This window comes from Maniola hyperantus, chromosome 25 (genome assembly GCF_902806685.2).
Source record: "Maniola hyperantus chromosome 25, iAphHyp1.2, whole genome shotgun sequence".
Taxonomy (NCBI): Eukaryota; Metazoa; Arthropoda; class Insecta; order Lepidoptera; family Nymphalidae; genus Maniola; species Maniola hyperantus.
Window position 1 is genome coordinate 4,797,221 of NC_048560.1, and position 24,013 is coordinate 4,821,233.

At 38.4% G+C, this 24,013-nt stretch overlaps 2 protein-coding genes across 6 annotated transcripts in view; both read right to left on the reverse strand.

Moving 5' to 3' along the window:
• Positions 1-24,013, reverse strand: part of LOC117993882 (heterogeneous nuclear ribonucleoprotein U-like protein 1) — a 45,439-nt gene that overhangs the window by 17,181 nt on the left and 4,245 nt on the right. For all 3 annotated transcript variants that reach the window (XM_069507087.1, XM_069507086.1, XM_069507085.1), the window contains exons 5-17: positions 23,623-23,786; positions 23,198-23,332; positions 22,186-22,296; positions 21,449-21,533; positions 20,804-20,940; positions 20,165-20,270; positions 19,339-19,451; positions 15,762-15,919; positions 15,418-15,607; positions 14,724-14,906; positions 14,147-14,315; positions 13,265-13,343; positions 938-1,058 (exon numbers count right to left, since the gene is read on the reverse strand). In XM_069507087.1, coding sequence (XP_069363188.1) covers positions 938-1,058; positions 13,265-13,343; positions 14,147-14,315; positions 14,724-14,906; positions 15,418-15,607; positions 15,762-15,919; positions 19,339-19,451; positions 20,165-20,270; positions 20,804-20,940; positions 21,449-21,533; positions 22,186-22,296; positions 23,198-23,332; positions 23,623-23,786 — 1,751 coding nt within the window. The remainder of the gene's footprint in view (positions 1-937; positions 1,059-13,264; positions 13,344-14,146; positions 14,316-14,723; positions 14,907-15,417; positions 15,608-15,761; positions 15,920-19,338; positions 19,452-20,164; positions 20,271-20,803; positions 20,941-21,448; positions 21,534-22,185; positions 22,297-23,197; positions 23,333-23,622; positions 23,787-24,013) is intronic.
• On the reverse strand, positions 3,735-13,258 carry LOC138404068 (piggyBac transposable element-derived protein 4-like). Of its 3 annotated transcripts, XM_069507138.1 has the most exons (9): positions 10,044-13,258; positions 9,829-9,972; positions 9,268-9,413; positions 9,121-9,183; positions 8,983-9,042; positions 8,377-8,485; positions 7,605-7,711; positions 7,475-7,531; positions 3,735-7,398 (listed from the first exon to the last, which is right to left on the reverse strand). In XM_069507138.1, the coding sequence occupies exons 1-9, from the start codon at positions 10,139-10,141 to the stop codon at positions 5,651-5,653; spliced, it is 2,532 nt and encodes an 843-aa protein (XP_069363239.1). In that variant the 5' UTR covers positions 10,142-13,258; the 3' UTR covers positions 3,735-5,650. The 3 variants fall into 3 exon arrangements, with proteins under 3 accessions (XP_069363239.1, XP_069363241.1, XP_069363240.1); XM_069507140.1 differs by lacking the exon at positions 8,983-9,042; XM_069507139.1 differs by lacking the exon at positions 8,983-9,042 and having other exon boundaries at positions 9,109-9,183.

Below are 24,013 nucleotides of genomic sequence, written 5' to 3' on the forward strand. Positions count from 1 at the left end.
TTGAAGCGATGTGACGCGTGTTTCACAAAAAATTGTTAAGAATAATGAACTTTGACTCCACTATGTAAAGTATGAAATTGGCTGCAGCTTTTCCGCGACCACGGAGTAAGACTCAAGACTCAGTAAATTATTTCATATACATTTTTACATAATTTTTTTTCTTTAGTTAGTTTTCAGTTTTCGCTTCATATACCTTGAACCTTATTCAGGCTCAGCAAAAGGGCTGGTTTATCAATCGCCAAATAAACTTTAACTGACCAATAACTTTGATAGATTTCCAATGCAAAACATTTCGAAAAATAAACTTTAACTGACCAATAATTTTGATAGATTTCCAATGCAAAAATTTGTCCAAACATATCCATTATAAAGTATTTGACGATTGAAAAATCAGCCATAAAGGGCGGTTGTCCACTGAGGCGGAGCAGAAGATGTGTATGCAACCAATCAGATAGATTTAAGGTATGATTCCGAACCACGCTGCACGCAGCAGTGCTGCCGCAACAGTGCTGTCGCGGCACTACTGGTCCCCATACAATCTCTATAAGCTTATATGAGATTACATTCCGAGCTAGTCAGCAATGTCGCGGCAGCAATGTAGCGGAACATTGCCATGTGCCGTGAAAAGCTACAGATAGATAGATAGACAGACAGACAGACAGACAGACTTTCGTATTTATAATATTAGTATGGATTGATCTTTTTCAAAATTTCAATAAGAAGTTAACTGATTTTCCGGGATAAAAAGTAGTCAAGTATATTTGTTTCTGCGCCTCGGCTATCCAGGCTATAATACATAGATGAAATAAAATCCTTTATTTAGTAAACTATCACAACGATTGGCCTGAACACATCTCCGCTCCGCATCACGCCAGTGGAAAGGTTGCCTAATAAGAATAACAATAAAAGGGATAATCTTAACATATGGTGGACTTACTTCACACTCTGCGTTGGTAGCAGGTCTGCGCGGGCCGTTCACGAGGTTCGCGTGCGCGATTAAGATGTATCCAGGCAGCAAGCAAGCCTCCGCGCCGTCTAGCTCTTCGTCTACCTCGTATCTGGGTTAAAGAAGAATCCTTCTCAATCTCAGTCTGAGGCGATCCGTGCTCAGTAATGGATCGGCGATGGGTTGATGATGATGATGATGATGATGATGATAAAGAATAAGAGAAGAAACAAATCTAGCCTATAAGATGCCTAAGAAATTCCCTCAGCTTGTCAGTGTAGATATGACACCCTTCTATAATTTTTAACCAACTTCCAAAAAGGAGGTGGTTATCAATTCTGTCCGTTCTTTTTTTTACATGTGGATTTCCGCTAGATAACTCTTACTATTTGCACCTCAGTACGCTTAGTATAACGTCTCAAAAAACGTTGCTAGAATTCGAGAGTCGAAACACAATACCGTCAAAGTAAAATGGACCTAAAGAGCTTTGAATTGAAGTCAAAACGTCAACGCCACTTATTTTAAATTCGCAACGTTTCCGCTTGGAGCGCTGGCTGTAGATGTGTAGACAAACTTGAGCTTAAAAACAAGGCAACTCAGATCCAGTTTACTATAATGCGGAAGGTTTTCGACACTTGAATACTTGGACGATTTAACCTAAGGACGCGCCTCGCATGATTATTCCCCTCTGTCAATAGTAATGGATTTTTAATCCACTGCGTTTATAAACACTGTTTGCGGAATCGATTTTGTCATTGTCAGAATCGTTTTCGATGTGTGACGACGTCTTACACGCTGGGTGAAAAATGCCTGTTTGTGCCGTTAGTGAGTGCAAGAACAAATCAAACACATCAAATTTACAAAAAGATGGAATTTCATTTCATAAGTAAGTATTTTTGGTGTAATAAACGCTTTCTATAAATTAAATTACATAAATTATTATAATAAAATAACAATCGAGAACTTTACCGATTCAGTAATTGAGTACGTAATAATTCGGTAGAAACGAGTTACACTCCTCACGAGACTATATTATTTTGTTTTTTCTAAACAATTGCAACCCTCGATATATACAAATTAGGTTAAAATTTGAATACGCGTGAACAGCATGAAATTACGTAGTAGTACGATAGTGATTGCGGTTCGATTATCGATATCGATGAAAACATTTTATTATTTACAATAGTTATTATTAATTACCACAAATTTTTCGCTACCTATACTTGTAATAAAACTGGTCGATTTCTGTGATTTCACGTACTTTATACATAAAAAAAAAAAAAAAAAATATAAGTCATTAATAAGCACATTTTCACTATCGAAATTTTAAATGAAAATTTCGTTATATAAAAAAATACAAAAGATTAAAAATGATATAAAATAAGTAAAAAGTATGTGCATATTTTTTAAATAAATATTTTTCTTATTTTTACGTTGCATTATTAGTTTTTGGGATAATTACCTATTAAGTGAGGTGAATGTATGCAAGAATACGCTACGCTGACCAAACACTGGTTTTAAGTAATTAAATACGAGTAATAAATTCTTACTTCTACTTTTGTTTCTGAAAAACTATCGATATATTTTAAAATATCGATACGGTAGCATCGCAAATCAATTTGACTGTCTTACACTCGTAATGTCTTTGTATGTTGATGTATATAACTTATTAGTGTGCGTAAAATGTAGTAGTGTTGAAGATTTAGATATGTGTGTGTTAATAATGACACAAAACTTTGTTGAGTGAGTGTGTCAGTGTCAAGGTGTCTATGTAGTGTTTCCTCGTCCCGCACCAAAAGTGACAGAAATTTTTATTCGTAATATTAGGCGCGTTACAAGTCCATAGGTTAAATCGTCCAAGCTTGAATACTATCAACGTTGGTGAGACATAAAATCTCGTACTAAGCATACAGTTAATTTTCGTTTTAAACAGACTTGTATCGTCCGTACCGCAAGACGGTTTTCGCGAGTTTCATATTCTTATCCGCTCACGAGCCCGTACTGTATCGATGCCTGCCGGGCCGGGCGCCACCGGGCGGCTCGCTTCTCATAAAAGCGTTCATTGTGACTCAACTTTTTATTTATTTATTACTAGCTGATGCCCGCGACTTCGTCCGCGTGGAATTAGGTTTTTAAAAATCCCGTGGGAACTCTTTTATTTTCCGGGATAAAAATAGCCTATGTCACTCTGCAGGTCTTTATCTATACCCATGCAAAAAATCACGTCAATCCGTTGCACCGTTGCGACGTGATTGAAGGACAAACCAATAAACCAACAAACAAACACACTTTCGCATTTATAATAAGGGTACTGATAGGCAAACGCTTGACCACAATCACACCTGATGATGCGGCCTAAGATGGGACGCGTCTACCTAGAAGATGCCTATTCACTCTTGTTTTAAAGATACCCGGGTTGTAATTGGTAGGAAACACATATCGTGGAAGAGTATTACAAACCTTAGCCATGCGTATGAGGAATGATGACGCAAAACGTTTCGTGCGTGTAGATGGGATGTCGACGATATAAGGATGGAAACTCGAAAATGGTGAAGGGGGGACAAGATCGACAAGTTCCTGAGCACGCTCTCCGAAAAATTGATATTGTGAGGCTGTCAAGTGTTATGTTTTTTACGTTTACTAGGAATGAAGCTCTAGAATGCAGTCTTTTGTTTTTCAAAAAAGTATTACAATGCGATAAATATAAGTCCTTGTAGATTAAAGCGGTGACCTAGGGTGTTTAACTTCAAATTACGTTAATTAGATACGAGGCAATAAGGCAATAAATAAAAATATACCCTTGTCTGTACAAAAATATTTATTTACAGCACTTCTGTGCAGAACAATAATCTGGCGCCGCCAGGCGTAATTTGTTTTAATCTTAGAGTGTCTAAGATTCACAAATACCAGTTCTAGGTCTAATTTGTAAGTGATACAATACAACTAGTCTAATATTCTTACAAAGTTGTAATTAGATACATGCTTTTAGGTATAAGTACATAATATAGTTGCTTATAGTTACAGTAAACAAGTTGGTTTACAATATTTTCTGGTTTTTATTTTATTTTATAGAACACAATTTTTGAATTTTATATACAAAATTTTAAATATTCAGAATATTTAAAATTTTGATACTAAATCACAATTTTTAAAAATTTGAAAAAACATTTATTTTTATTTTTATGGTAAGCTGAGACTTATTATGGTATCTTTTATTATTTGCTATGCATAATAGTTATATAATACTAATTTACAATTCAAATTTTTATTATTTTTATCATTTAAAACAATATTTATACATAAAAATTATCTTGTTAAGTATCCACATATACTATATAACTTGATATCATTTTTTTCTAGGAACAAAGCTAGAACTTTATAAACATTTGAAGAATTTGTATTTAATAAACAAACTATAGATGTAGGAAATGGTATATGCAATAATTCGAGATGAGCAAGAAAGGCAGACCGATCATACAAAGTGCATGCAAAGAAAACATGGTTCAAGTCCCCATACTCCCCACAGGAACAGTAAGGATCGGGAACAGTTTTCATCTTGTGTAAATGCGTTGGCGTACAAACATGGCCCAAGCGCATTCCACACAGAACAGAGGTGACAGTTTTGGAGAAAACTAATTGGCTAAACCATGGTTTTCTCGGAATGGACGTCTGAATTTTTCTATGTTTACCTACTGAACTATCGTTATTCCATACCCCATCCCAGGTTTCCTTAAAGGTTTCACTTAAAAACTATCTTAATCTTTTGAGGTGATTCTACAAACGATTTAAAAAAACTTCCTATATCCGGAATCGTGAAAATATATTGGTTATATTGGTTAAGACTAGATTTTTTTTAGAAATTTAATAATGTATAATAATAATAATAATAACAATTCTTTATTTTAAGGTGAAGACCCAATACAATATCAAATACAATAGTCTTAAAACTAAATTAAAATAAATTAAGTAGATTTACCCCGATCGTGAAAGTTTTTTATGTTGGTGGGTAGTGGGTGGAATCACCTTTTATAATAGCTAATTAGCTTAGCTAACAAGGACTCATTTTTAGGGTGCCGTAGTAAACAAGGAACCCTTATAGTTTCGCCATGTCCGTCCGTCCGTCCTCGGTTAATCTCAGAGACTATTAGTGCTAGAAATCTGTAATTTGGCATGGGATAAATATTAATCACGCCGATAAAGTGGTGAAATAAAATTGTGGTAAATATTTTTTTAGGGTAGCTAGCTCCCCTACATGTAAAGTGGAGATGAATTTTTTCCTCGTCTACGCCATAGTGTGGGGTATCGTTGAATAGGTTTTTTAATAATACTGTGGGCGTGGGAACATCATTTTTCGATTTCTGGATCAGTTTGTAAAATATGATGTTTTAAAGTGCTAATTTTTATTAGAGGCAAGTGTTCAGCCCAATCGGTCCAGTAGTTTGAGCTGTGCGTTGATAGATCAGTCAGTCAGTCAGTCAGTCAGTCAGTCAGTCAGTCACCTTTTCGTTTTATATATTTAGATATATGTAATGTGACTAAGTTATTTAATTTTTTAGTAAAAAGTTCTTTTTCTATAATACTAATTAACAGACAGAAATGTACGAATGACGACAGTTCAAAAATACAAATTAGAATTAATTTATTTGATGAGAGGAGGATGAGAAAAGGAAAAAATAAAAAGTTTAAGCACAACCTACACTGAATTTACCTATTACTTGTGTGGTAAGCAATGTAGCAGCCCTCAATGCACAAGTTTACTTGACAGGTGCCACACCTCCACACCGTCGTGCGACGCACTTTGGCTGCGGCGCACAACTTGCATCGCTGCGGTCGTGCATTTTTTTTCGGTAAATGCATTTCTGACGGTGTGGCCGGTCGCGCTGGTGGTCGAGGCACGGTTTGTGGTCTGTGCACCTGCAATATTTCGTGTGCCAACTGCAATCTGAAATCCCTATTTCCGACTTGATTGTGGTTGTGTGTAAAGATTACGAACGCATTGTGGATCGATACGTTCAAAAGTCTGCGGAAAAGTTTTTTGTACCAGATCATGTTGCGCACCCTCTCCACGGGGTAGGCATGAAGCATTTGATCTTTGTGATCTATTCCGCCCATGGAGAGGTTGTAGTCTAAGACTACTTGTGGCTTGTACCTGTAGTACCCGTACTTTTCTTTTCCGCCGACCTTGATGTCATGGAACGTAGACTGCATGGCCACCACGCTCTTATCCAACCACACAACCACACTCAAATCTTTGGTTGTGCTGAAACAAACCTCTCCTACATTCATATTGTTTTTATTTTTCCCTTTTAAAGACTCAGGGACATATTCCCTGTTCAACCGAAGCGTGCCCATTGTATCAGTTTTATATTTAGCCTTCAAAACCCTTGATAAAAGGGGTGCATTATAAAAATTATCCATGACAAGAGTATGGCCTTTATTAAACAAGGGTCTCATCAGCCTAAAAACAATTTGAGACGTGGCACTCCCGGGCTCATCCTCAACCTCATGCCCTACACCCGCTTCTTGTGGCGCCTCTCGCGGCACGTGGACGTGCCCCTTGCCCGTATACACCTCCATCTTCCATAAATAACCTGTTCTCGATTCGCACAATTCGTAGCTCTTTATACCTACCTTCGCTCGTTTTGTGGCAATTAACTGTGCGAACGAGAGTCGCCCTTTCCATAAAAGGAGCGACTCGTCAATTGCAACATTTTGCTCAGGTAGGTATAAAGAACTGAATTTTTTATTCAGGTGCTCGATTACAGGCATGATCTTATGAAGTTTGTCGGCATGTCCTGGCAAGGAGGTGTTGTCTACAAAGTGTAAACACCTTTTTAAAAGTAAAAAGCGGTTGTACGGCATGAGCTCCCCGAAATCCCCAACTCTGAGCTCTTCCAATTTGGGATACCAATATTCCCGCTCAACATTAATTATGACAAGAGATTGCAGCATAATTATACCCAAAACCCTCCAGATTTCGTCTTCTGTGGTGTCTTTCCACCGACTCAATCTGGAGTTGGGCTTGGAAATATTATTGTGCTGCAATTGGAGCGCATATTTATTTGTTTCGCGGACAATGTGTGATACAATATCAGCATCCCAAATTTTTTTTAATATCTCCAAGGGAGTTAGCCCCGAGATATCAAACGTCGGGCCGGAGGACCCGATAAACTCCTCCTTCACTCCTTCGAAGTTGTCTAAATTTCCGCGCCAATCAAAGTAACGTAACTCTTCGGAGTCAGTCAGAGCCCGAAGAGCAACATCAGCTTCGGTATCTATTTCTCGCATCGCTTCAACAAGGCCGGGATCCTCAGAGCTATCGTACTCCATCGGAAATTCAAAGACGTCCCGCTGGCGCACTGGAATGTCGACGAGGTCGTCTTCGTCGACATCACTGCCAACGTTGGCATCACTAATTTCCTCCAAATCCCGTTCGATATCAATGTCGTCTCCTGCAATTATATATTTTTTTATTTACATAATAGAGGCGGCACATAAAACAATCAAATTTTAAATTTTGTAACTAACCGATCTCGTACGACATGGCACTTCTTTCAGATCCAGGCGTTGTTGAAGTGGTAGACTCTGAAACATTTTAAAAATGTTAGTTCAATGTCCACAAACACTTCAAAAAAAACCTTAAGAATGTAATACTAACTAGGTGTACATCCCAGAAACTCAATTTTGGCAAGCACAGGGATAATAGGCGACTCCAATGTCTGTGGTTCAATCCCCGTGGACGGCGTAAATAGTAACTTCCGCTTCCTGTCAATAACAAAAAAGTAAACATGTATTTTGTTTCTCTAAAAAGTGTGACTCATTCGACTGTGTCGATCATGAAATCTTGCTCTCTAAGTTAGAACATTACGGTGTTTCAAAGGATTCATCAAGCTTATTGAAATCATACTGCACACTGTATTGATTTTCATAACCGATAGATGTAAAAACCGATATAAAAATACCGGCATTTTGCACGATAATCCAAAAACTATGATGCATAAAAATAAATAAGAATCTGTTTTAGAATGTACAGCTGAAGACCTTTCATATGATACCCCACTTGATATAGTTATCTCACTTCGAAAGTTGAAAGTACTAATTATTAGTTCATGACCGCAATTGAATTTTTTTTGTGTGATCTAACCCTAAATTCACGGTTTTCAGATTTTTCCCCAAATGTCAGCTATAAGATCTACCTACCTGCCAAATTTCATGATTCTAGGTCAACGGGAAGTACCCTGTAGGTTTGTTGACTGACAGACAGACAGACAGACAGACAGGCAGACAGACAGACAACAAAGTGATCCTATGAGGGTTCCGTTTTCCCTTTTGAGGTACGGAACCCTAAAAACGATATAAGTAATGCTCTGTCCCAAATATCACAATGGTTTACAACAAATAACTTATTGTTTAATGCAAAAAAAACTTACTTCGCTTGAGACGGCGTTCCTAATGAGGAAGTACTTTCTGAAGGAGAGCAAGGGAGACGAGTACAACGTCGAAGTGTGCCCTCCATGATGTCATCTTTATTCGAGATGCCTTAAAATAATAATAATCATAAGTCTTACGACTTTTGTGTTAAACGAAGTACAATAATTAACTTTCTTACCTAACCAATAAAAGCAAAGTCAGAAAAGCAGGTTAAATTTAACTAATTTTATAAGTTATTAAAATGTTCCCTCATATAAGGCTCGCACGCGGATATAGATCACAACGCGTAGAGGCTAATCAAGAGATTTAATCTTTATGATAACCTAACTGCAATATTAACTTGATTAGGGCACAATTGCTATTGTAACCACTTAATCAAAATATCGACCTAAACACAAAAGTATTTAATAGTCGTCGAGTCTCGAGTCGAAACAAGACTCGCTTAAATACCTTCAAACACCCGTATTTATACAAATTGATTCACGATGGCTCCCCCGCCACAGATCGCGTGACATCGGATGAGTCAAATATTGTCTAATTCATTAAACTAACTTCAATAAGCTAACACCAATGATCTGGCATGGATAAGATATGGGGAGTGTTACCCGTTGTAAGCTCCGAAACAGTTATGAAGGGGGAAGAAATTGTAACTTCCTCAGTCGTTTCTGAAATAAAGACAGTAGGTGCAGTGTAAAGTGTGCTCAAGCGCAAAAACAGATTTATGTGCGTACCATCAGTCTTACCCGGTAAAGGCTCAGGGATAGTTGAGAGAGGCTGCTTCGCCACGCCCGCCACAGCTTCCGTGTCTGGGTGTAAAAGGTCAATGATAATTTACTAATACGAATGATGAATGATATGATAATCTATAGAAGAAAAAGTGTAGAACAGACCATGAACACGTTGGTCTTGGATTTCCCAAGGTTGCGGAATTCTCGGAGGTGGGACAATCGGCACGTCAGGTAAGAGTGGGCAGGGCACCCAACGCCTTGTGTCCTCTTTTCCCTTGCCCTTCCCCTTTCCTTTTCCTTTTCCCTTTCTGAAAGAAAAACATTATTCAAAAATAAAGCTAAGCTAAGTTAGGTTATATTTCAATGTCACTGGAAAATAATACGAACCGTAAATTGATCAACTTTCTAGTTAGTAAAAGCTATTTTAAGGGTTTGAAATTTTTGAATTAGGGCTATTATTTTCAATCCCTTAAAAAAATCCGTTTATCCGTATATGGTTACGTATTATTTTCCGGTGACATATACAAATACATATTCAAAAGTATTAGGGTCACAGCTGAAAATCAGCTTCCTGCATCTTATGTGTGTTAACGCATATGATACAGGACATTATGGTGAGCTGTACACCCATTATGGTGGTGTCACAGATGAAAATGTTACTTTGTTTTTATCTGTGACACCAACAACAAATAAATACATTTTCTTTCTTTCTTCTTTACTTACTTTGACTCCGGAGCGTCAGGTAACTTGAAGTGCCCCACTTGTTTTTGGTCTTTCAGACGTTTCCGCTGCTCCAGAGACAACATGGCGAATTGTTTTTTGTCTTGTACCTTTGCCGCCCGCGCAAGTTTTAATTTATCCACCAAGCTGAAAAAATAAATCCAATAAAAAGTGCCGTGTGATCAATATTTAAAGCATTTTTGTGATGTTGATTTTACCGTCTTGATGGCCCTGGCTCCGAGCTAGATGGTCCTGGTTCCAAACTTGACTGACCTGAAGCAATAGGCTCTGCAATCGCCGATTCCGAACTGAACATAAAGGTTGCTCTATAAGTACCGAGTGCTAGTTTTGCAATTAAGACGAATCCAATGACACCTCACACAAACAATTTTGTTAGTTTAGTTAATAAGTGAAGTCAAAAAAACAAAATATATTATTTGTACATACTTTATAGGAAAGGATATATTTCGAGCAATGCGTGGTTTTTTGCCTCTCGCTTTTCCACCAACCACCTTCTTTGGAGGCATTTTCCACACTGTAAGCCTGTCACGAAAACCGGCCGAGTGCGAGTCAGGCTCGCGCACAGACGCGCACCTACAATAGAAGCTGAAAAGCCCAGCATGCGTAGGAAAACATATTCGATGCAGGTCATAAATCATAACTCATTCACAACAATAAAATCAATAATATTACGATAATAAGTTAACAATTTTTCTACCAAGTTTAAATTCCGCGCGTCTTGCGATGTGTCAGATTCGCAAAAGGTCATTGACTGCAATCCGAACTCGCCCGTACTGCGCGTGTTCCATCTCGCTCTAATTGTATGAGGCTTTACATGGAGCTTTTTTGCGCTACTCTAACCTATGAAAATGGTTCCTGCTCGCATTATATCTATAAATAGTAAGTATAGCATATTGTATGGGCCAAAAAGCCTGGCTTGCAGCGACTTACGCATGCGCGAATTTTAAAAGTGCACAGCTATTGGCTATCCACAATGGCTATCCATGAGTAGCTGTACTCAACTAATTACTTAGTTTGTTTGTTGTGGTGAATATTTACAGGTTATAATAATTATAAAATATTATTTGCAAAATTACTACTAAATTAGTTGTTAATTAAAGTTGCAAACTTACTACGAAGTGAATTAATATTCAGTTGTTTGTTTATTGTGGTGAATATTCAAAGGTTATATTATTTGCAAAATAATCCTTAATTTCGTACAAAATGAGTGTCGACTGTTGATTTATAATTGTTTTCCTTGTGACGATTTAAATTGTGTGTGTTCAAAGATTGATGGCCGAAAACAAGGTAAAGGTTTAAATTTTGAGGACAAAAAACAGCTTAAGTATAAATAACTTCGTTTTGTAGAAATATCGTTTTGATTTAGTACCTATATAAATAATAAGTATTTTTAGGATACCGCACTTAAAAAGGAATAAGGAACCCTTATGGAATCACTTTGTTGTCTGTCTGTCTGTCCGTCGTGTCTGTCAAGAAAACCTATAGGGGTACTTCCCGTTGACCTAGAATCATGAAATTTGTTAGGTAGGTACGTCTTATAGCACAAGTAAAGGAATAAATACGAAAACCTTGAAGTTATGGGTACATCACAAAAAAAATGTGCAAAATGTCGAAAAAATACGACTGTATTACGGAACCCTCAGTGCACGAGTCTGACCTCTCAAGCAATCGGTTTTTTTCCAAGCCACCGTAAGTATGCCATTGCTGACATGTCTGTTCATTCCGTCTAGGAGTAGTATGCCTTCTGTGTGTTTTGTAGAACTCGCCAAGACTACATATTATGTAAAAGAAGGCAGAAGGATAGGATGGATGGGTCATGGGCTTACGGGTTATGGGAATGCAGTCAGTTAGTGGTCACGGCACGCGCCTGCTCGCGCAACGAGGGTTCCGTACTACTGTCGTATTTTTTCGACATTTTGCACGATAATTTAAAAACTATGATGCATAAAAATAAATAAAATCTGTTTTAGAATGCACAGGTGAAGACTTTTCATATGATACCCCACTTGATATAGTTATCTGACTTCGAAAATTGAAAATACTAATTATTAATTCATGACCACAATTTAATTTTTTTTGTGGAATGTAACCACAAATTCACGATTTTCAGAAATTTTTCTGAAAATCGCCTGCCAAATTTCATGATTCTAGGTCAACAGGAAGTACCCTGTAGGTTTTTTAACAGACAGACAGACAGACAGGCAACAAAGTGATCCTATACGGGTTCCGTTTTTCATTTTGAGGTACGGAACCCTAAAAATGTAAAGAATTGCACCATCATGATGATGCATGAGTAGATTTAGTATTATTATTACTATTATCTACCAACAAAGCATAAAGAAAAACATGCAAAATGTATACATACGTATAAAATGTGTCAAGTACCGGTTGACCTAACTCGGCCCGGATTTCCAGATTACGCGGTGTGTGTGTGTGAGTCTGTTTAAAATTCGCAATCCTTGCTTGATTAACCATATTTTGCTAAATTTATTTCTGATTCCGGTTGATTAATAGTTAATGTAACTTATTCACTTTGAATAATATGACAGTACAGTAAAAAATTGTTAAAAATGAAGACAAACATTCGATTTCACACTGCCAAAATGTTTTAGACGAACATTTCGGTCTCCGAAAACAGTTAAATGTTGTGTTCTATGGTGAAACATTTTTAAAAACATATTAACTGTTTACTTACCTCGTTAAATATACGATAATACACCGAAACTGCTCACAACCCACTTTTTATCACGTGAAATAAAACAAACACTGTTCACGACAAACCGTTATGAACGAACTGTCACTGCGACGTTTTTTTTCTTTTCTTTCCTTCCGAGTCTATGTTATTTTGCCGTCTTACTGTTAGCAAATTTAACGAAGAAGCGAGATAAATGTATATAAAAACGCCTGAGGTATATTTTGATCAATCGCGGCCTCTCAAGAGCGCCAGCCCATGTCATGACATGGGCATTTCAGATACGTAACCCGTGTCAACTGCCAGTTGACATAGGCAAATTTGGTTTATGTCATCGACATTCTATCTACACGCACGAAACGTTTTCCGTCTTCATTCCTCATACGCATGGCTAAGGTTTCGAATACTATTCCGCGATCTGTCTTTCCTACCAATTACAATCCGGGTATCATTAAAACAAGAGTGAATAGGCATCTCCTAGGTAAACGCGACCCATATTAGGTCTCATCACTTTCCATCAGGTAGATAGTGGTCAAGCATGTGCTGATATTGAATTTAAAAAAAATAGAGGAGGTTATCAATTCGATGCGTTTTTTTCAATTTTTCTCTTCCAGTTTAAGATGGACGCGGGCAGTTTTATAAAATCCATACCCCTTACATTTCGTCACAGCATCTAAAAAGTATCCTACTTACACTAAAAAGCTTAAAACAAAAAGTGTAACTCACTTGATGACGTATTTGATGCGCTTGTCCAAAGCGTAACCGTCGAGCACTTGCTCCTCCGTCACCTCTTCCACGTCCTTCGCTGTAAAACAAGTTAACAATAAGTCCGTTGAAAAGCGATCACGCACTTGTGAGATTTTCGCCTTTATATAGTACTAGCTTCTGCTCGCGGCTTCGCCCGCGTGGCCTACAGGAAACAAATGGCATTTTTTTCAGAAACAAACATTATAACATCAGGGCGCGAAAATGACGGACTTTCATACAAACTTTCATCCCCCATTTAACCCACTTAGGAGTGGAATTTCAAAAAAGCCTTTCTTAATGGATACCTACTCTTTACAAAGAATAGACCCACCAAATTTCATGTCTTTAGGACCAGCGGTTTAGGCTGTGCGTTGATATATATGTCAGTCAGTCAGTAAGTCAGGACTTTGAATTTTATATATATAGATTTGTAATGGTTTTTTTTATTTTTTATTTATTCGATTTAGACTTTACAAGCGCTCACGAAAGTCAGATCGGCATAGTACAATACAATAATAAAAGAAGTGTACAAAATATGGCATAGAATCTAGATAATACTAGTTAAAAATGGCTTAAAAATGACTAAGTTAGTGGGCTTAAATAGTGATGACTAATAAAATTTAATGATGGCCACATTAGATTTGTGATGTAACCACAAATTCACGGTTTTCGAATTGTTTCTTTTACTTGTTGCTATAAGACCTACCTACCTGCCAAATTTCATGATTCTAGATCAACTGGAAGTACCCTATAGGTTTTCTTGATAGACACGACAAACAGACAGACAACAAAGTGATCCTTTACGGGTTCCTTTTTTCTTTTGAGGTACGGAACCCTAAAAATCTAAGATAGATAACTCACATCGCTCCTCTTTCACGTTAGGGTTGGCCTCTTTGTCAGCTTCGACGACCGGCGCGGGCGCAGGGGCGGGCGCGGCTTCGGCGACCGGCGCGGGCGCGGCTTCTTCCGTTTCCATCGGCTCCTGCTTCACTACCACTTCCACCGCCATCTCTGGTTTCTCGCCATTCTCCTAGTAACAAATCAAATATTTCGTTCAGTACCCCTTGAGGAGGTCTCAAATGATTGAGGAATGTGCAACGCTCAAAGAAGTCGTCAAGTGCATACGAGCATTGTAATGGGTTGATTACACCAAATGGTGTCCTAAACACCTATGTCCAAATGTCACTCGGCCGAGACAGTGCTGTGGCTGAGAAATTGCGGCGCAATTGCACTCGTTAAAGTGTTTATACCAACCGAGTACTCGGCCGAGGACACTGACTTGCCACTAAACTCGGTAGGTGTAATCTGCCCAGTATCACAGCACTGTCTCGGCCGAGTGACATTTTACTGTCTCGCTTCACTACTCGGTAGGTGTAATCAGCCCATAATCGTTATTTTCTTACTAACTTGTATCTGAATAAAAAATAAAAACTCTTACTGTAGTTTCCTTATCTTCAACAGTTGTCTCTTTATCGTCTTGTTTAGGCGCATCTTCCGTCTCCTTCTCTCCTTTACCGTCGACTTCCATACTCTCCCCTTTATCTTTCTTCTCCTGGTCTTCTTTCTCCTTCTTCTCTTTCGCTTCCCTTTCCTTGCGCTCTTTCTCTACTCGTTCTCTTTCCTGATAAAACAATTTAAAAAAATTAAAAAACATGACCATATTGATTTTTTATCATAAAAAATTAAAGTCAGGGGCGTCAAATATTTAGAGTATTTGTATCTTTTTTCTTTTTAATATTTCCCAAAAAGGACGGAAATTGAATTTCAAAGTTTCTAAATTTCAGTGCACTCTACAGTTTTAAACAATAGACTCGCGACTGGCACCTAGTCACGAGAATTTGAGTTTTAAATTAAACTAGCTTATGCTCGCAACTTCGACCGCGTGGACTACACAAATTTCAAACCCCTATTTCACCCCTTTAGGGGTTGAATTTTCCAAAATCCTTTCTTAGCGGATGCCTACGTTATAATAGCTATCTGCATGTCAAATTTCAGCTCGATCCGTCTAGTAGTTTGAACTGTGCGTTGATAGATCAGTCCCTTTTTGTTTAGACAAACTAAAAATGTACTGTCTGTCTGCACCACCTATTTGTTCCACAATGAGACGACGTAAGACATGAATGTTCACATACCTCTCTTTTCTTCCTCTGTCTCTCTTCTCTTTCCTTTTTCTCTTTCTCACGTCTTTCCCTCGCTTTCTTGGCCGCCTCTTCCTTCTGCCTCCTGATCTCTTCATCCCTCTTCCTCTTCTCCTCTAAAACCTGCTCGATAGGTATCTCGATCCTTTTCCTTACTATTTTCGTTCGGGACAGCATGTTGTATCTGGGGACAAAGAAAAACCATGAAATCAGTACCCTTATTATAAAGAGGTTTTAAATTTGTGTAGTCCACGCGGACGAAGTCGAGATCATACGCTAGTATATTCTAATAATCTTCTAGTAATCCAAAGTATAAAATCCAACTATAGGCAACTCACCTATCGTATCCCATGTTGACTCGGTAGCACATGTTCTTAGTAATCACGTGGGGAAACACTGTCTTGCCGTTGAGAGCTTGCTTGTCAAACTCGAAGGCTGTTCCAAGCTCCACGCCATTCAGGGTGTACGATATCTTGCATGGGTTGGATTCAAGATCCTATGGGAAAAATTATTTGATAAGTAAAATTAATCTATATGTCGGAGATACTCGGCAGTAATCGGGACGCAAACGTTGTCTAGTGACGTTGATCGAGTCTGCGCATTATGACACAATCTGGGTTACCAAGGAGACGTAAGAATAACAATATGGTTTGAAGATGGTAAGAGAAACGACTTGTGTACTTGTGTAGAATCGTATCCGGCGTTCCTATTAAGCCAACATAACAACCCTGTAGATAAACGCCCAATAGAAGGAAATAAGACGATCCTAGAGCTCTCTGCCGACATATATATATAACATTCAAAGTCCTGACCGACTGACTGACATATATATCAACGCACAGCCTAAACCGCTGGTTCTAAAGACATGAAATTTGGAGGATCTATTCTTTGTAAAGAGTAGGTATCCACTAAGAAAGGATTTTTTCGAATTTCCACCCCTAAGTGGGTTAAACGGGGGATGGAAGTTTGTATGAAAGTCCGTCATTTTTCAAGTTATTTGCTTGAGAATTGGTATTTGGGTTTTCTGTCACAAATGAAGAAATACGTGTTTCAGGATTTTTGGAAAATTCGCCCATGAGGGTGGTAAAATAGGGGATGAAAGTTTGAATGGGACAGTTTTAATTATTGATATTAATAACTTGAAATTTGGAAAGTAGGTTTTTCCTAACCCCAAAAAAGGGTTGAAATGGGGGTTGGAAGGTTATATGTGTTATTTGGTGCTGGTGCAGGGTGCGCGTCCTGATGTTATAATGTTTGTTTCTGAATTAAAAAATGCCATTTGTTTCCTGTAGGCCACGCGGGCGAAGCCGCGGGCAGAAGCTAGTTATTATTAACAGAACTTGACATAACCACATCCTTAGGCAATTTATTCCATAATATGTGAACAACTCTGTTGGGCAGAAAGTGCTTTAAAGGATTTGACGACGGCAATTGATATTGTAGCTTCATATCATGTCCCCTAAATATAGGATTGCTCCTTCTCGAATACATGCTCTTAAAATTTGGGACATTATAATAAATATTAAGCATTTTGTAATAAATGTAGATAATGATACAAGGTGTAACCAGAACGCTAGCAAAAACTAAGCGTTATTGTGGCTAATTCCGTTGTACACAATCTGTAAACTAAACTAAAATGGCACGTCTAAATCTATTGCTATCCCTTTCATAATGTTGCTTGCGGAAAAGGAGAGCACTAGATTTAGACCTATTAATTTAGTTTAGTTTAGAGATAGTGTGCCAGAGAATCGGCCCCATTGTTATACTACCTAAACACAATCCAAAACCAATACCATTTGCCTCATTTGGTAGTTTTAGTGATTTAGTATTTTTCAAACCTGTAATCAATGATATTAGAAGAAAAATAGGTAGATAGGTTACTTATATCAAATTCGATGTTTATTAATGGCACGCTGCGTCAGCGCCGAAAGACTCAACACACATAAACGCATAGATAGTATTTTAACCTCACACAACAGAGAGTAAAGGACGGTGAACTAATAACCTCAGCTTCAGTTGCGCACGAAAAAGAGACGGTTATATTTTGCACTACCTCGTCCTGCACAGAAGAGTGGAAGAAGGACGGATATATGCCTAATAATGCGAGCGTAAAAGAGACGGGACGAGACGGTAAACTAGAAACTCCAAAGAAAAAAAAACAGTAAAGTCTTTTCGGCTAATGCCGATTTATGCCTACACTGTAGTTGTATAGTAAAATAAAAACCTTATACTGTGGTATTTAATATATTACGAACTAGCTTTTTCCCGCGGTTCCGCTCGTTTTTAGGGTTCCGTGCCCAAGGGGTGCCAACGGGACCCTATTACTAAGCCTCCGCTGTCTGTACGTCCATCTGTCAGCGGGCTGTATCTCGTAAGCCGTAATAGGTAGACAGTTGAAATTTTCACAGAATGTATTTCTATTGCCGCTATAATAAAAATAATAAAAATTAAATTAAATTAAATAAAGGGGGCTCCCATACATGGAAAAGAAGTCGAAATAAAATTACTAAATTTTACGCGGACGAAGCCGCGGGAAGGTAGGTAAAGGAATAAAATGTGAAATGAAAATATTTTTTATTTTTGATAATATTTACTATTACACAATCTACATACCCATAGCCAAAATTCCCTCATTGTATGAAGAGACCCAGCAGTGGACCGTAAAAAGATGTTAGACCATAGTTAATTTATCCTTCCCTAAAACAGGAAATATGCACACTATTTGAATTGTCAATACTCAGAAGAGACCTATCTGTTTATTTTATATTCTTTGATCGGAAACTTTAAAATACGTACAACGATAACTTGATACGTACTTATGGCATGTGACATAAGGTACAAATTGCAATGAGTTGCATTTTACACGAACGTGCACGAGTTTGTTATTGTTAAATAAGTGAAAAATACGAATTATATAAAAGAAATAGTTTTACTTACGAATGAAATGTGATTCCTTGACTTTTGGAAACCTTGCTTGTGTAGTTTGTGCGGAATCTCATCACACACGACGGCATTTTCGGTTGTTTTGGGAGACGAAAACAAAATACACATTACTATCAACGACGTCATCGATAGCGCGACGCCAGCGGGCGACTGAGCTCAGGTTTGCTAATTAGCTTAGTTTTAACGTGCCACTTGCGGTCCGCGTATAACGTATCTACCTATTTTCTTCTAATATCATTGCCTGTAATGTATAGCGTGCAAAACTGGGGCCAATGCCCCATCTACGACGCGGCATTGACTACGAGTGACCTACACACGCAACGTTTTATTGACCTCTATATTTTTTTCGCGATTTTTTTTGTGGTATCATATCAGTAATCATCAGTACTATCACCTGTCTCCGTTTTTGCTAGTGTACTGGTTACACCCTGTATAATTATATCTAATGCTGGTGGAATTAATTTAACCAAATTACTATTATTATTTTGTAGTTCTGCTTGCGACCTCACACATTATTTAAACATGCGAGAGTAAATACAAAACTTTTGATCTACCTGCAAAATAATTTTATTACCAAACAGTTGGATAACAAAGTAAAAAGTTTTTGCAGGAAAAACAAAATGGATGGATGGCTTGGAAGGTTGAATAAATAAAATGAAACTTGAAAAAAAAGAGATGATGTCTCTATTTCTTATAACTAGAAACATTATTATTAAATATCTCTGTGTGTGTGAGATTCTGGCCATTGAAAAGTGAAAACCGTATTAGTAGTTTTTGATAGAAAAAATGGCAAAAACTTTCGGTATTTTTCATCATTATTTTTCTTAATCAAAACTAGGTCATTAGGTACCTATGACGTTATTTTGTAACAGTTTTTTTTTTTAAACCTTTTATTAACAGGCTTGAAGACGGCCATTTAGTAGTAAATGCATCTCTCACCTAAAGAACCTTCAACACGTTGGGAGTACTCACCAAGTAAACTCCCAGCACATCCTTCTCATTGAACGCCTTGCCGTACTCCTTGAATTCGCTGTTGCTGACCGCGCGACCCGTGCTCTCGAAGCCCCAGCTCAGCTCATCTTCACCTGGACACAAATATATTCATAATATTCCTTGAAGTACGGTACGGGGATGGTTCTTACGGAGAGAATTTTTAAAAAAAAATCCTGAAAAAGAATCGACTGTTAGGCTGTACGAAGTTCGCCGGGGTACCTCATGGAACCAGCTTGGGAAGTGTTAAGTGGGTCACGAAGGGGCAATGTGAAAATTACTGGGCCATGGCAGAACAATGTTTGGGAAACACTGTAATAGGACATAGACAAAGTTAAAACTGTCAGATTTGTAACTTTGGGAGCCCTCAGACTAAGAATCAAGGAGACGGCATCAAAATAATAATACCTTGTTAGAGCAAGCTAGGTGTATAGAAAAGCTCTGAAAAGTGATAGAGACAAAAACACAGTTTTTTGTCTTTGTCATGATAGTAATTTATTGCGAATATTACTAGTTTTTATTAAGTTTTTTGTTTTAAATTCAGTATTGAGGGTGTGTAAAAGCCATTTATGGTGTATTGCTGTGTGATCTGCTGTAAAAGTTGTAGCGAACGCAAATTATGATTTGTGAGTGTTGTTTGTCCCTTTCGGGTATACGCGTCTGACAAGTCTCTTTGATTCTTAGTCTGAGTTACGAGCCAATCTTGAGCATAGAGCTTGTAAAAACTATTCACTCTTGATAATATAGCATTAAAGCTGTCGTTGTATAATGGTGTTTTATGGTAGAAAAGAAATGGTTACAGTCTTACCAAGATGCAATGAAGAGTCATCAGTGGACCAGCCAATTCTCAGTCCATTGGCCATTGCCTCTTTGTCTGAAGTCTCTGTAGTGGTTACTACTGAACCCACGCGAACCTATTGAGTTAAATAGCGAATACAGGATAATGCTAAAGTGACGACTATTTGCTATGTGACTAATGAAGCTGTGATAACCTAGTGGTTAGGACGTCCGTCTTCTAATCGGAGGTCGGGGGTTCGATCCCGGGCACGCACCTCTAACTTTTCGGAGTTATGTGCGTTTTAATTAATTAAATATCACTTGCTTAGCGGTGAAGGAAAACATCGTGAGGAAACCTGCATGTATAAGAGTTCTCCATAATGTTCTCAAAGGTGTGTGAAGTCTCATGGCCAGCGTGGTAGACTATGGCCAAAACCCTTCTCATTCTCGAGAGGAGACCCGTGCTCTGTAGTGAGCCGGCGATGGGTTGATCATGATGATGATGATGACTATTTAAATACTAGAAACAACACTTTAACAGCTAAGTTAATAGTAGTAGTAATAAGTTTTATGTGATATTGTGAAGGTTTTGACAAAAGCGTTTTGATAAAAAGTCGCTGATTTGACTAGTAGTCATCATCCCTTATTGACGGACTGATTATTGACTTACCTCATAGCACACTCGTCCACTGGAGACGCCGTGCGTCGCCCTGGAGCCGGCCCAAGCGTGGGCAAAGGCGCCCTCGCTGAGCGGCACCACTGAGTTCAACTCGGGCAGCTCCAAATACTGATTCAGGTCGCTGTCATCTGGTAAATGTTGGATACAAGCGTTACTTTGCGCACGTACACAAGATATAAAAAAACCGGTCAAGTGCGAGTCGGATTCGCACACAAAGGGGAACCATCTTGTATAGTACGCGGCAGACAACAATGTACACCTTTAGAAGGAGATAGCGGATTTGTAGAGCATTGTCTCGGTCGTTGAGACCGACAAAACGTCATATAGGCGTGACCGACAGAGAAAACGAAAGGCAAAAGCCGAAACGTCATTCTAAAGGTTGATTACTTTCTGCCGCGTACTGTACCATCGTACAAGATATACCTAACTTGCTCCGTCGCGACGTGATTGAAGGACAAACCAACAAACAAACACACTTGCATTTATAATATAGGTAGTGATACTTTTGTAGGAAACAGTTTTCAATTAGATGAATCGAAATGTTGCCCTTCCCCATGTAAAAACGGATTTACGCCAATCCCGTAAAAAAGAGGCAGGTAAGAGAGTTAATAATGAAAATGGATCTGTCGTACTTACACCAAGATAGTGTAACTTTGTTGTCATCTATTTCAGGTTCAACGAACTTCGGCTCCGCCACCTGTTTCTTGTTGCGAGGTGGCTCCTATAGATAAGTTAAAAATGTTTAAGACCAGCTACCACACGTTGGTGCCAACGCTCGTACCAACGTTGGTCGCTTATTTAAGTCAGGCATCCACATGTTAAAAATATAACTTCATGAGAGAGAGAATCATCTATCATCGTGAGAAAACCTGCATGCCTGAGAATTCTCCAAAACAAGTTAAAGCATAAGTTTCTAGCTGGATCCTCTGAGTAGAATCTGTTTTCAATAGGTGGTTAGTCTTGACAAGTTTTTTTTTAATTTCCAACCAAACAAACCACAGAGGTTTGACCCTCAATGCGTAGGTACGTCTGCGCATTAAATGATGCCTGCTTATCATAAAAAATATAAATACAATACTAGCTGATGCCCGCGACTTCATCCGCGTGTAATTAGGTTTTTAAAAATCCCGTGGGAACTCTTTGATTTTCCGGGATAAAAAGTAGCCTATGCACCTTTCCATGTCTGAAACTATACCCATGCAAAAAAATCACGTCGATCCGTTGCGACATGATTGAAGGACAAACCAACAAACAAACACACTTGTTGTTGTTTCTTGCTAAGTGGCTTTGTGTAGACAGTCAAGTGCCAAAACAAACACACTTTTACATTTACAATAGGGGTAGTGATTTTTCTCTTTAACCTATAAGCTTACCTCAACAACCGGCGCCAGCACTTCGTTAGTGACTTCTATGGTACGATAGTAGTTGCTCCAGCGAGCCTTCTTCTCTTGCTTCTTCTTGAGGCGCTGTAACTTTACAGGGTCCTAGGACAATGTGGTCACAATAATGAATGAGCCGTAGAGTAGTTACGAGCGATACGAGCTGACATATGGACATACATACTACTTTTTTTTTAAATAGAGATAGCGGGCAAACGAGCAGGCGGGTCATCTGATGTTAAGTGATTACCGCCGCCCATGAACATTTACAGCACCAGAGGAACCGCCGATGCGTTGCCGGCCTTTTATTAATTTGTTGGTCCGCCCCTTGAATAACCCCATGTTGTAATCTAAAGGGAACACCGCCGAAGGGAGTTGATTCCACAGTTTGCATGTGCATGGAAAAAAGGATCTGGCACAACGGTCAGTCAGTGTAGAGTCAGCCGTCATATTTCTAAAAAGAACGTTTCGAGTGCGAGTCAGACTCGCGCACTAAGGGTTCCGTACTACAGTCGTATTCTATCGTCATTTTGCACGATAAATAAAGACTTTTATGCCTAAAAATAAATAAAAATCGGTTATAGAATGTACAGGTAAACCCCTTTCATATGATACCCCACTTTGTATAGTAATCTTATTTTGAAAGTTGAAAATACTGATTATTTGTGAGTGAGCATACACATCACAAATTTCGTCACTGGCAGTAAGCGGGCTGTAGCTTAGTGGTCAGAGCGTCAGGCGCGATCCCAGGAGACGCGGGTTCGATTCCTGTCGGTTCGTAATTTTTGATGTGTATTTAAAATTATTTAGAAATTTCCTTCAAGTGTAGGTAAAAACACTATAAAAATTATAAAATACTGATTATTTATTTGTTCATGAAAACATTTTAATTTTTTTGTAATGCAATTACAAATTCACGGTGCTATAGGACCTACCTACCTACCAAATTTCACGATTCTAGGTCAACGGGAAGTACCCTACAGTTGCAATTTGAGTAACTACTTACATTGCTGAACTCCTCCAGGCGCTTAGCGTCATCTTCCGCTTGTTTCTTCTCCCTCTCCAGCCTCTCCTTTTCTTTTTCTATCAATCTCTGGTTGAGGAGCTCCCACTCTTCTTCTTCGGTTAATTCACGTTTACGCTGCAACAAATAATCTAAAGATGTATAAAATACCACTAAAGTTGGAAAAGTAGGCAGGGCAAATGACATAGTAATACAGAAAAAATTGTACATAAACCTTTAGAAAGAGGTTTCGGCTTCGTAGAGCGTTGTCTCTGTCACACATACCTAACTGACGTTTTGTCGGTCTTAATGACAGAGACAAAACTTTACGAAACCACTATCTCTTTCTAAAGGTACAATATTTTCTGCCGGGTACTGTAAATTGATACCTACTCGTGTTAGAAAGAACTTATTACATTGGATCGTACCTCTTTTTCTTCCTCTTCGCGCTCTTTTTCTTCCTCTTCGCGCTCTTTCTCCTCCTTATCATCAGTCTCTTTCTTCTCACTACTGTCCATGTCGGCGTCATTCTGCTGATCGTCTTTGTCGCGCGACTCATTCGCCTGAGCGCCTTCCTGAGAGCTGGCTTCATCTAAAAGTTCCATTTATATTTTTATGTGGGTTTATGTGAGTCAGTTATATTATGACAACCTCGATTTATGTCAAGCTATTTAGCTATAGTCGACGCATTTTAAACCGAGTCGTCGAGTTAACTGTGTGTTTTGCTCGCACTTACCTACGACCTGTAAGTGCGAGCGAAATAGACAAATAAATCAATCCAAAGGGGCATGGTCACAGCATCGTCACTTACCACCAGGT

Coding starts and splice junctions, on each gene's coding strand:
- LOC138404068 (XM_069507138.1), bottom strand. CDS start 10,141: ATGTTCAGTTCGGAATCGGCGATTGCAGAGCCTATTGCTTCAGGTCAG. Junction 9,414..9,828: donor CCTGACGCTCCGGAGTCAAA/GTAAGTAAAGAA, acceptor TTTTTCTTTCAG/AAAGGGAAAAGGAAAAGGAA. Junction 7,399..7,474: donor TGCCATGTCGTACGAGATCG/GTTAGTTACAAA, acceptor ATATAATTGCAG/GAGACGACATTGATATCGAA.